Source organism: Carlito syrichta, unplaced genomic scaffold (genome assembly GCF_000164805.1).
Source record: "Carlito syrichta isolate Samal-C Ts95f unplaced genomic scaffold, Tarsius_syrichta-2.0.1 Scaffold303375, whole genome shotgun sequence".
NCBI classification, from domain to species: Eukaryota; Metazoa; Chordata; class Mammalia; order Primates; family Tarsiidae; genus Carlito; species Carlito syrichta.
The window spans coordinates 656520-668994 of NW_007247471.1; the positions used below are offsets into that span (position 1 = coordinate 656520).

At 54.8% G+C, this 12475-nt stretch overlaps 1 protein-coding gene across 1 annotated transcript in view; it reads right to left on the minus strand.

Moving 5' to 3' along the window:
- Window positions 1-12475, minus strand: part of GALNT14 (polypeptide N-acetylgalactosaminyltransferase 14) — an 81185-nt gene that overhangs the window by 25333 nt on the left and 43377 nt on the right. Inside the window, exons 7-9 of the mRNA XM_021712577.1 lie at window positions 4893-4980; window positions 2286-2370; window positions 154-257 (exon numbers count right to left, since the gene is read on the minus strand). Of these exons, the coding sequence (XP_021568252.1) occupies window positions 154-257; window positions 2286-2370; window positions 4893-4980 (277 nt within the window). The remainder of the gene's footprint in view (window positions 1-153; window positions 258-2285; window positions 2371-4892; window positions 4981-12475) is intronic.

Here is a 12475-nt window from a genome sequence, read left to right on the forward strand (position 1 = left end):
AAAAAAACCAAACAAACGACAGAAACCTGTGTTCTCATGGAGAGCTGTGTGTCACTCACCAGGCAGAGGAACCCTGGATTCCTCAGGTCACATGAGGACACAGGTCCCCCCAACCCTGTGGTGCCCAGGGTGGTGTCACGGACAGGGGCTCACCAAAGTTCTCGCCGCCCCAGATCTCCATGTCCATGTCGTACTTCCCGAGGTAATCGAACCAGGCCTTGTCGATCACAAAGAGGCCCCCCGCGATGATGGGGGTCCTGTGAGTGTGGAAGGAAAGGGGGGGGTCAGTCATGAGGGGCTATGCTCAGATCCTGTGCCCCAGGAGTCTGGAGCTCAAGGCCATGTCTTCCGGTTCTTGTTTGTCTTCAGAAGGCCAAAGCAAGAACGAGCTCCAGGGTTTTCCCTCTGTCTGTGACTCTCCCAGCCTTAAGGCAGGCACAATCACTCATCAGCATACCCTTGTGGGGCCAGGGTTCATTCAGGACCCAGCTACTCTGATGACCGTGAACTCTGTGGCTTCCCCCGAAGGCCCTGCCTGGTGGACTCCCTTTGGAGAGGCTGTCCTCCATTCTTGAGGACAGGGGCCACAGTCACTGACCAGGCGGGGAAGAAGGGCTGAGGTTTCTGCTTTCTGAAACTGGATCCTCTCTCCCTCTTTACCCCTCTGTTACAAGTTGAATTGCATCCCCTTCTAAAAAATGGTATGTTGGGGTCCTGACTACAGTACCTTAGAATGTGGCCGTATTTGGAGAGAGGGTCCTTAAAGAGGTAATCAAGTTACATCAAGGTCATTAGGGTTATGACTGGGGTCTTGATAAAAAGGAGAAATGCTGGGTGTGGTGACTCACACCTGTAATCCCAGTGCTCTGGGGCCAAGACTGGAGGATCACTTGAGGCCAAGAGTTGAGACCAGGCTGGGCAACAAAAAAAACTTCAAACTTTAGCTGGGACTTCAACGTGGGCAGCATTGTCCACCCTGTGGCCCGCGGAGACGACACAACAGGTGGGAGAAGGGGCCAAGTGACTGAGTCTCCCCCTCCTTCTCCTTCCCTGACTGGGTTCATCCCTTTCTCCTCTCCTCCCCTTGAATGTCAGACTCCAGATTCTTCAGCCTTCAGATTCTGGGACTTGCAACAGCACCTCCCCGGGCTCTGGGGTCTTCGGCTCAGACACAGGCAGCAGTGTCGGCCTCCCCGGTTCTGGGGCTTTTGACCTGGACTGAGCCTCCTCCTGGTGTTCCTCGCTGCCAGCTTGCGGACAGCCCATCGGGGACCTTGGCCTTGTCATCACGGGAGCCCGTCCTCCCTGACACATTCCCTTCTGAATTTAACTGTACCCTAGTGGTCCATCCCTCTGGAGAACACTTGCAGACTGAGTGCAGTCCTCAGTAAGACTTCAGTCGATCCAGGAAAAGGCCAGACATCTCCTGTGTGGCAGCAGCAGAGACAAGGAGGTGGCCTGACGGTCGGATCATCCCTTCGTTGCCGGGCCAGGGAGTCCCAAACCGTGCCCTCCGCAGTCCTCCAAGCACTTCTCACACTCTGCCTCCCTGCCCAAGACCTGCTGAAGTTTGGAGATTTCCGAGAGACCTGGGACAGGTTTATCGTCTAGTCTTAGGTGGACATCAAGGCCACACTGGCTGTTGACACCTTGATCACAGGCTCCTCCATGGGGTGGCCACTATGCTCTCTGCTACTTCAAGCCCTGAGATGGGCCCCAGGCCCCAGGAGACACCTTGTCACCATGCGGTGTGGGCCACCGTGGAGCCTGGAGAGAATGTGTGTCAGGACAGTCACACACAGCACAGCAAGGCGGCCAGAGTCCAGGTCACTGTGACACACTCACACTGTTTGGGGCAGACGTGCTTGCGAGTACGCGGCGGTGGTCCTGTGTTGCGTCTGCCTCTGCTGACAGCAGCACTGGTTGGCTGTACTTCCTGGGCTGAAACCTGGGGCTTTGCTCCTGGTGCTAAAGGACCGTCCTTCCCTCCCTAGAGGCCCGAAGGGGACCATCCAGCCTTGACGTGGGCTCCTGCAACGCTGGCAGAGCATGAGGACATCATGATACTCGGGACAGGTCACACCAGACCCCTCCCCCTAGGCAGTTGTCTCCACGAAGATGAAAACCTCCCAGAAGCAGGGCGACCATGGAAGCGGTCTAGCAATGAGTCCCCTTTGTCTCTGCCCAGTCCTCTGACATCTAACACCAGTGCCCCACACCACGCGATGGCAGGAAAGACTGTGTGCAGTGATCTGCCTGCCCACCGCCCTGGCCCTCCTGCTTACCTGATGGGCTCCGTGGGGTCCAGGCGCCGGGCCTTCTGCTCTGGGGATAGCTGCTCCCACTGGAAGTGGAGACTCCAGTCAAACCCTGAAACACAGCATGGGCGCTGCCTGGGTCTCTCAGAAGGACTCCCAGTACGCGCTCATTCTGAACATACCCAGGCTCCTGGAGCCACTGCCCTTTCTTCAGGAGGCGAGGAAGGTATCTGTGTCCCCAGGAGGTGAGGAAGACACCCTGGTCCCCAGGAGGTGAGGAAGGCGCCCGGGTTCTCAGGGAGTGAGGATGGTGCCCAGGTCCCCAGGAGGTGAGGAAAACACCCGGGTCCCCAGGAAGTGAGGAAGGCACACAGGTCCTCAAAAAGTAAGGAAGGTGCCCGAGTCCCCAGGAAGTGAGGAAAGCACACAGGTTTTCAGGAAGTGAGGAAGGTGCCTGGGTCCCCAGAAAGTGAAGAAGGCACCCAGGTCCCCAGGAGGTGAAGAAGGCACCCAGATTCTCAGGAGGTGAGGGAGGCATCTGGGTCCCCTCCTGGGGAGGTGAGGATGGCGTCTGGGTACCCAGAAGGTGAATAAGGCACCCGGGTCCCAGGAGGCGAGGAAAGCATCCAGGTTCCCAGGAGGTGAGAAAGGCATCCAGGTTCTCAGGGGGTGAAGAACGCTCCTGGGTTCCCAGGAGGTGAATAAGGTGCCCTGGTTTCAAGGAGGCACCTGGGTTCTCAGGGAGTGAGGAAGGCAGCTGGGTCCTCAGGAGGTGAGGAAGGCACCCGGGTCCTCAGGGAGTGAAGAAGGCTCCTGGGGCCCCAGGATGTGAGGAAGGTTCCCAGGTTCTCAGGGAGTGAGGATTGTGCCCGGGTCCCCAGGAGGTGAGGAAAGCACCCAGGTCCCCAGGAGGTGAGGAAAGCACACAGGTTCTCAGGAGGTGAGGAAGGTGCCTGGGTCCCCAGGAGGTGAGGATGGCACCTGGGTCCTCAGAAGGTGAATAAGGCACCCGAGTCTCCAGGAGGTGAGGAAAGCACCCAGATTCTCAGGAGGTGAGGAATGCTCCTGGGTCCCCAGGAGGTGAACAAGGTGCCCTGGTCCCAAGGAGGTGAAGATGGTCCCTGGGTCCCCAGAAGGTGAATAAGGCACCTGAGTCTCCAGGAGGTGAGAAAGGCACCCAGGTTCCCAGAAGGTAAGGAATGCTCCTGGGTCCCCAGGAGGTGAATAAGGTGCCCTGGTCCCAAGGAGGTGAGGAAGGCACCCAGATTCTCAGGAGTTAAGGAAGGAGCCTGGGTTCCTAGAAGATGAATAAGGCACTCGGGTCTCCAGGAGGTGAGGAAAGTGCCCAGGTCCCCAGGAGGTGAGGAAGGCACCCAAGTCCCCAGAAAGTGAGGAAGGTACCGTACAGGATGGTCAGCCCATGGCCATTCCAGTTTCCTTCTCTCCCTCCCCCTCCTCTCACTGTCCCCAGACCCTCTCTATGGGCGGAGTTAGGACTGAAGGGCAGAGTAGGGCCCGGGGGGAGACAGGGTGGACGCTGGTCCTTGGCCTGAGTCTCTGGACATGTGAGCAGGGGGTTTGCGAGTAGCCCCAGACCTGCAATCCTCAGCCTTTTGGGCATCAAGGACCAGTTTTGTGGAAGACAGTTTTCCCGCAGATGGGGAGTGGGGCAGGGAATCGCCAAGCATTAGATTCACACGGGTGGCGTACAGCCTAGACCACGTACATGCACAGTTCACAATAGGGTTTGTGCTCCTACGAGAATCTTTTGTTGTTGTTGTTGTTGTTTTGAGTTGGAGTCTCACTCTGTCACCCAGGCTGGAGTGCAATGGCACACTCACAGCCATCGCAGCCTGGACCTGCTGGGTTCAGGCAATACTTCCACCTCAGGCTTCCAAGTAGCCGGAACTACAGGCATGCGCTACCATGCCCGGCTCTCTTTGTGATTTATTGTAGAGACGAGGGCTCGCCAAGTTGCCCAGGCTGGTCTCGAACCCGTGAGCTCAGGCAATCCTCTCACCTTGGCCTCCCAGAGTGCTGGGATTATAGGCATGAGCCACCATGCTCGGCCTCATGAGAATCTAATGCAGTAGCTGATCTGAGAGAAGGCAGAGCTCAGACAGACATGTGAGCGACAGGGGAGCGGCTGTCAATACAGATGAAGTTTTGCTTGCTCGCCGCAACTCACTTCTTGCTGTGTGGCCGGGTCCCTACCAGGCCATGGACCCATACCTGTCCATGACCCGCAGTTTGAGGGCTCCTGCCCTAGACCACCTGAATCATCCACAAGTCCCTCCTGGGATGGGCCGGGGTGGTCTCTAGGAGAAGGTGGTGCCCACCGCCAAGGTGGCAGAACGGTACAGGCCACCGCCACTCAGGAATCCTCCTCCCATCAGGTCTGGGCCCTGGTGTGAGCTCTTCTTAGAGCTGGAGCTTTGGGTGCTGGGGGTGGCCTATCCACCCCCCACGCCCAGCCCTTCCACCCACAGCCCCAGGGTTAAGGCCGAGCTGAGCTCATGACGGTGCAGGACACAGGCTGAGTGTGTGTCAGGCCACTGAGGACTCTCCCTCCTTCCCCCCTTTAGAGCAGCGGGTAGCAAAGTCCTCAGGGGAGAAGGTGCTGGTCCCACTCACCCCCTCTCAGCTCTGAGGCGGATTCAATGTAGGTGAAGGTGTCCAGGTTGATGATGTCAATCACGGGACACACCACTCGTGTGTAATCCTGGAAGACACAGACCTGTGCTCAGCTTGCAGTGAGAGCCCGCTGGGGTCAGGTTCCTTGGGAGGACCTCGCCCTGGCAGTGTCAGAGATGGGTTTCATGGCATGGACCAAGGGCCCTGCCATCTCTGGGTCTCAATTTTACCATCTACAAAACGGGGCTCTGGATGCTGGGACCACTCCAGTGCTGACGCCTAAAATGCAAAGAGCTCCATTCCAACCTGTGGACATGGCCAAGTCCACGGATGGTGTCTCCGGAGAGTCTCAGCCTCAGCTGCCCCCTGAAACAGACACTCACAAACCTACACAGCCCTGATTCCTTCCTGGCCTCCGACTCAGATATGACACACCATGGGCCACCTCCATGAGTGCCTCACTGGGCCCTCCAAATAGCGGCATCATCGTCCCCTCCCCAGGTGGGCTCTGCTCCCTGAGTCCCTTCTCAGCCTCACCCCCAACACTAGGTGAAGTTGCCAGAGCAAGCCCCCAGTTCTAACTGCTCTTGTGAACCCACCCTGCTTCTCCTCTAGTCACAGGGGGCTGAAGCCTGCAGTGGACACCACATCCCCACCCCCTTTCCCTTCCCTACGGCTGCCCAAGATGTCTTTCCAACACACAAATCGGCCGCTGCCACTCAACTGCTGCCAACCTCCACGGCTTCCAAGATAAGGTCGACACTCCCTGGAGTGGCATTGGGACGTCCAGAACGGGCCCGTTTGTGTTTCTCCAACTTATCACTGCTGCCTCCCTAGGCCACCCCATCCAAACCATTGAAATCATTCAGGGACCATTTTCTAAACTGGTGAGCCCAAATCACCAGCTCCTGGGGCCATCAGGGTACTGTTTATATAATTGTCCAAGTTTCCCAGTCCTGGGTGAGCACAGGATTGAGCAGTGGGGGAGCTGCCACCCCCACCTGTCCAGGGTGAGTCATCGAGCTGTGACCATGGGGACTCTGAGACCGACAAGTGGGAGTCAGGCAGGCCGTCCACTCCAGCAGGCCCCGGGGACCAGGCAGGGCCACTTTCCAACTCTCTGCACAAACCACCCTCGGCTGGCACAGGCGGGCACCTCTGTTTCTCCTTGAAACTGTTTAATTTCCTGGCTCAATCTCTCCCCCAAATGAGTTTGTCTTCTTATTTTAAGCTCCAGATTCACAGAGCGCCTGACGTGAAGTTCACAGACTTAATTTGGCCCTCAGCCTCCCACATGTGACTCGTTCTGACAGTATCAGGTGCCTCTGAAAGCCAATTGGCCCACGTGGAAAGAAATGCTCATTTGCAACACACCGCACCCCCTCTGGGAGGGCAGATGCTTCTGTCACAGACAGCAATGCACCTGCCTGGCTGCCGCCACACTTCTGGGGCTCCTGTTGGGACACTGTCACCGGCAGGCACACACACCAGCATGCACACAAATACCCCCCTCCCACACAATTGTCCCTTGGATTCTGAAATGTCCTTTCAAGTTCAACAACATTCTCTGTAAGACTGACAAGGTCTTGGTTTTGCCTCTGAGTTTTGGGGTCTCTGCATCTGTACACTGTCCTTCTGTGACTCTGTCCAAAGACACGGCTGGCCGTTGCCCAGCTGCTGGGAGCCAGCCTCTAAGCCCTTGGAATGTCCTGCCTGGAAGAGTGTCTTTGTTTACCTGGGAGCCATGGGCTACACCAGATGGTCTCTGCCAACAACGCAGCCTGCAGTGAGAGCCTTGGGCCACGGTGTGCCAACTCAACTTGACCCCTGGAAGGGCGTGGAGACCAGGAAGGCAGTCAGCCATGTTTGTGTGGCCCACCCTCCAGTAAAGGCCCTGAATGTCCAGGGCTTGGGCAAGCCTTCCTGGCTGGCAACACTTCATGCATGGGGCCTCACATCTTTGATGGGGAAGTAGGTGCCGTCCATATGACCAGTGGGGAAGGGCAATACTCCCTGCACACCCTGTGCCACGGGTTTTAATCTGTATTCTTTCACTGTAACAATCCATAACCACGACTGTGATGCTTTTACTGCATTCTGAATCCTAGCAAATTATTGAAACTAAGGGTGGTCTTGGGGGCTCCCAAGCAGCAATCCTGTTTTGCTTTGAGTTTTATTTTAAAAAAATAAAACAAAACGTCTTTTCCCAGACAGGCATGGTGGTGCATGCTTATAGTCCCAGAAACTTGGAAGACCGATGTAGAGGATGGCTTGAGCCCAGGAGTTCAAGTACAGCCTGGACACCGTAGTGAAATCCCTGTCAGAAAAAAAAAAAATTCTTTCCCAGTGCAAAATACATGCAAAATAAAATGCTGGTTGCTAACTTTGACCACAGACTTCCCCGGAAGCCAGGCGTGGGCTGTGCCTCCCTCTACCCATGCAAGCTCTGAGGGACTCTGTCCTTCCTTATTCCTGTCACTGCTTGGTGTGGCATCTGCTTGGCTGAGAGGGTCTTGGAGACCCGACAGGAGTGAGAGCTGTTTGGGTCTGAACATGTGTGGCGCTATGACCTTGAGAGCCCTGCAGAGGCTTTATAAACGAGCTGTCAGGGCTGGACATGGCCTCTCGGCATGCCCTGGGGGTTGGTACGGGCTCACTTTTGAATTCCCAGCCCCTGCCCAGAGCCTGATGGGCAACAGCTGTGCAATCCGCCCCGGCTGAAAGGGTGTCTATTAACTCCCTCCAGGCACCATCCATGCTGCCAGCAGGCAGGCGAGTCAGTTACAGCTGGAAAAGATGGCCTTTCCTGCAGGCCTGCGGGTGCATGGGCTCGCGACACCAATGCCCAGACCCACCAGAGGCTTGCGTGTCCCAGGGGCTGTAGCTTTAAAGCTGGGACCACGCTTAGACTCAAGCAGGCAGCTGGTGGAACCCTGGCAGCTCCCAGACCATACGTCCTTGTCACCCCGCCCCTGTGCAAATCCAAATCCTTCCAACCCCACTTCCATCCAGCCCTTACAGAGGCCGAAGGCACCGGCCCACGGCCATCCATCACCCCTGCTGTCAGGCCTCTTGTTTCTCCACCGAGTCATGTAATTAAAACCACACTGTGGCCGGGCTCGGTGGCTCAGCCTGTAATCCCGTGCCTTTGGGAGGCTGAGGTGAGTAGATTGCCTTGAGCCCGCGGGTTCGAGACCCGCCTGGGCAGCAAGACCTCATCTCTACAATAAATCAAAAATCAGCCTTGCATGGTAGCACATGCCTGTAATTTCGGCTACTTGGAAGGCTGAGGCGGAAGGATCGCTGGAACCCAGCAGGTCGAGGCTGCGGTGGCCGGGAGCGGCCACTGCACTCCAGTCTGGACAACAGAGTGAGACTCCAACTCAAAAAAACAAAAACAAACAAACAAACAAAAAAAACACACTGTGAATGGGCAATCGAAAAGCTCCCAGAGGCTGGGCATGGTGGCCCACGCCTGTAATCCCAGTGCTTTAGGAGGCCGAGGCAGAAGGATCCCTTGAGGCCAAGAGTTTGAGACCAGCTTGGGCAACATAGTGAGACCTTGTCTCTAGAAAAACATTAAAAAAATAAAAACAAACTGGGCATGTGGCCTGCCCCTGTAGTCTCAGCTACCTGGAAGGCTGAGGCAGGAGGATTCCTTGAACCCAGAAGTTCGAAGCTGCAGTGAGCTATGATTGTACCACTGCACTGTAGCCTGGGTGACAGAGAGAGACTCTGTATCTTACAACAAACAAACAAACAGACCCTAAGAGATACTCACTCCTGCAGCCTACCAGCACTGCTGAGCACCTACTGTGGTTTGGGAACCATGGCAGGTACAACGATAAATAAGATGTCACAGTCTAACAGTCTAGGTGAGGACCGGTGAGTAGATGCTTCTGATGCAGGTGTAACACACAGCCTGGGGCCCTCCAAGCTGGCATGGAGGGAGGGGTGGGGAGCAGGGGGTTCCCAGGGAGGAGACACCATGAGGCAAGGACAAGTTGAGGACCCTGGGTGCTCGTTCTGCCACCTAGGCTACATGTGACCTTACACAAGCTGGCAAGCTCTGGGGAATTCTGTGTCTTCGTTTATAAAGTGAAACAAATTATTATTTGCAAACGATCTGGCCTCTTTTGTGACAAACAAGAGAGAAAAGCACGTGAGAAGCTTTGAAGAACATGTAAGCTATTCTTTCTATAAACTGACCGAATGTTTCACAGGGATTGAGATTTCTAAAATCTTTTTTTTTCCTGCTAAAGAAATATGCAGATAAGAAGGGGGGAGAAGAAGCCTCTGTGTTTTTTTAAAAAAACCAACTTGGTGCTCGTTTCAAATATCATCATGTAATTGAAAGAAAAAGAAGGAAAATTGGGGAGGTTTTCACTGTGAAAACACCAGCTAAGGACAGTGATGGCAGCTCAATCTCAGCCTCTGCTTATCTCTTGCTATTTTTGAAAATCCCAAACTCCAATTACAGCTGAAAATTTCCACTTCCCCTCACAAGATCAAATCACCTTCTACTCCGAGAAAAGACGCACAAAGACACGGGGAACACAGGTGGACACAGGCCGCCCTCCCCCTCCCCAAGGGGCTGTCCCAGAGGAAAGATTCTGAGATGCCCAAAGAGGCAAGGCTTGGCGGAAACCCCTGCAGTCCACGAGCCCTACGGAGCAGAGCTGGACCACGGCTCCTGGGTTTGACTGGCTCATCTCTTGGCCACGAAGGCCTTAGCCTGGGCAGAGATGAGGACCAAAGAGCTTAGCTTGGGGGGCGCTCAGCTTCATCCTGGGGCTGAATGGTTTTGAGGAGGCAGGCATCTCCCACATTCTGGAAGGAGGACATAGCGGCTTCACCCATTGGTGGGTGAGGTGGGTCACAGGTGCAGGAATGAGAGGATTTTTTCAGAGATGGTGTCTGAGATGCACTGGGATGGAAACAGCTTTGCGGATTCATTCACTGTTCAGGGAAAGCACGGCTCCTTTAACGCACCCTGCAGGGATGGTCAGCCAGGGGGCCTAACTGGTGAAACATGGACCTATTGTAGCAGCTGGCAGTTCCACTTCTCAATAGATACACCCCCCAAGTACTCAGATGAAAACGTGCACACAGATGCTCACAGCAGCGCTGTTCCCAGTAGTAACAGGCTGGAAACAACACAGATATTCATCAAGGGACAAACAAGTGTGGCATGCCACGTACCATGGAACATTATTCATCTGTGAAAAGGAAGTCTGATGCATGCTACAACTTGGATCCTGCTCGAAAATTTGCTAAGTGAAGGAAGTCAGGATCATGTTCTATGATACCATTGATGGGAAATGTGCAGATAGGCAAATCCATGGAGACAAGAAGCAGAGATGTGGGGATCAGGGGCAGGAAGGGAGGAGGATGAGTGGGGACCATGACGAGGACAAGGTTTCCCTTTGGGGCAATGAAAATGTTTTAGGATGACACGACGGTGAGAGTTACACACCCTGCGGACACACTCAGATCACTGAATGGTCAACGTTGTCGCATGTACTTTACAGCACAGCACACACTCCCACAGTCAGCCTGGGGCAGAGGCCAGGGTTTCTGAGTCCACCGCTGTGACGGCTGCACCCAGAAGCGTGGGCACAGCTCCTGGGGCTGGATCCCGGCCCTGACCACACCCCAACCCAGCTGCCCCAACATGGGATGAGAGCCAGGCCTGTGAAATTCAGTCCAGGGAGGGGGGGTGGGAGCGGCCTGAAGCCCAAGGGGTGAGCAGAGGGAGGAGGGCCAGCAGTGCAGTGAGCCATGCCCTGGACTCCAGCCCTTCATTCCAGCACTTTGGGAGGCTGAGGTGAGAGGATTGCCTGAGCCCAGGGGTTCAAGACCATCCTGGGCAACTTGATAAGACATCTCTACAATAGGGGTGGTAGTGCACGCCTGTAGTTCCAGTTACTTGGAAGGCTGACGTGGAAGGCTCGCCTAAGCCTAGCGGGTTGATGCTGGGGTGGCTGTGAGCGTGCTGCTGCACTCCAGCCTGGGTGATAGAGTGAGACTCTGACTCAAAAAAAAAAAAAGAAAGAAACATGGCTCAAAAAACGCTAGTGAATACTGCTAAGAGAAAAAAAGCAAAATACAAAATGGTATAAGTAGTGTGATAGCAACTGCATACAGACACTTTTGGGAAAAGAGCCTAAGGAAAGCAATACCACAGGAGGGTGTCCTTGCATGCTAGGCTTTCGGTTGGCTGTCAACTTTTCCAGAATGTCTACGTGACACGCCATTACTTTTATGATGGAAAATGAGAGACCCAGCCCCCTCTGTCCTCTGCCAAGAAGTTTTCCACCCTGCCACATTTCTGGGTTTCAAATTCACTTTGTAAACATGACCTCCACGTACGCAGGGAACACCTTGTCTCTTCTGCATAAAGTCCTCTGTGAACGGGGACCAGGTCTGCAGACCCAGCCTTCTCCTCCCAGTGAAGTGCTCCCAGACTCTCTACCCCTCATCCTGAATCTGCAACCTGAGCCCTTGGCTGTTGTCGGGCACACTTCAGTTTGTTTTTAACTCCAGGCATGGATGGTCATGGGCGGCTCAGCCGGCCCCAGGGCAGTGCCAGCAACTTACAGGCAGAAAGACCCTCCTGCTTCCATAACCAAGAAGTGTCTGGATGTCTCTCTCGTTCTTCCTCACAAGGCCTGTCCTGACTATGGAGCTCCTGCATCACTCCGACCTGCGGTCACTGGCTGTGCTCCCTTCCCTGGGGGTCACCTGCACACCCGTGCGCACCTGTCCGTAGGGAGCCCCAGAGAGCCCGACCAGGCAGGGTGTGGATTCCGTGGAGGAACAGGATGCCTGATGAGGCCAGCATCCGTTGAGTAAATTGGGTACATTATATTGAGGAAAGAAAGCTCAGAGTTGTAAAAGCTGGATAGTCAGCCATAAAACATTGGCTGTTAGTTCCGCAACAAACAAAAAGTAGTTAACAATTTGCTGTTGGTTGTGTGACACACAAAAAGCAGCCATCTACTGCTGTTTAAGAGACAAAACGCTACCATCGATCAGCTTTACAAACCTCCAGCAATATATACAGTCAATTTGCAGACATCTCCATGTCCCCCAGGCAACTCCCCCAGTCCACACTGAATCCCCATACAGTCGCATAAATGCTTCTGTTTAGCCCCTGCCTCTTGGCAGATGGCAAACTCTCTCTCGTTGCCATCCTGCCCATTGTGGCCTTCACAACGTACCTTCCCTTTAATAAATCGACCATTCCTCATCCGTAACTGTCTTGGTGAATACTTTCACTCCATAACGCCAGCCTACCTTGCCCAACACACAGCAGATTCCTTTTGCACGGCCCGTTTCAATGCTCAGCAAATGTCTGCTGATTCCTTTAGGGGCTGGAAGCCAGCCTGTCCCCCTCCCATCCCACCCTCCCGTCCCCTCCAGCCTCTGGTTTCTGCCTCTCATCTCTGAACACTGAGCATCTACTCTGTGAGAGGCAGGGTGGCCACAGGGGGCATGGGTGTCCCCCAGCTTCATAATCTGTTAGGGGAGACAGAGAACTAACCCCAGAGGCAGAAAGGGTGGCCCGAGGTAGCAACTTC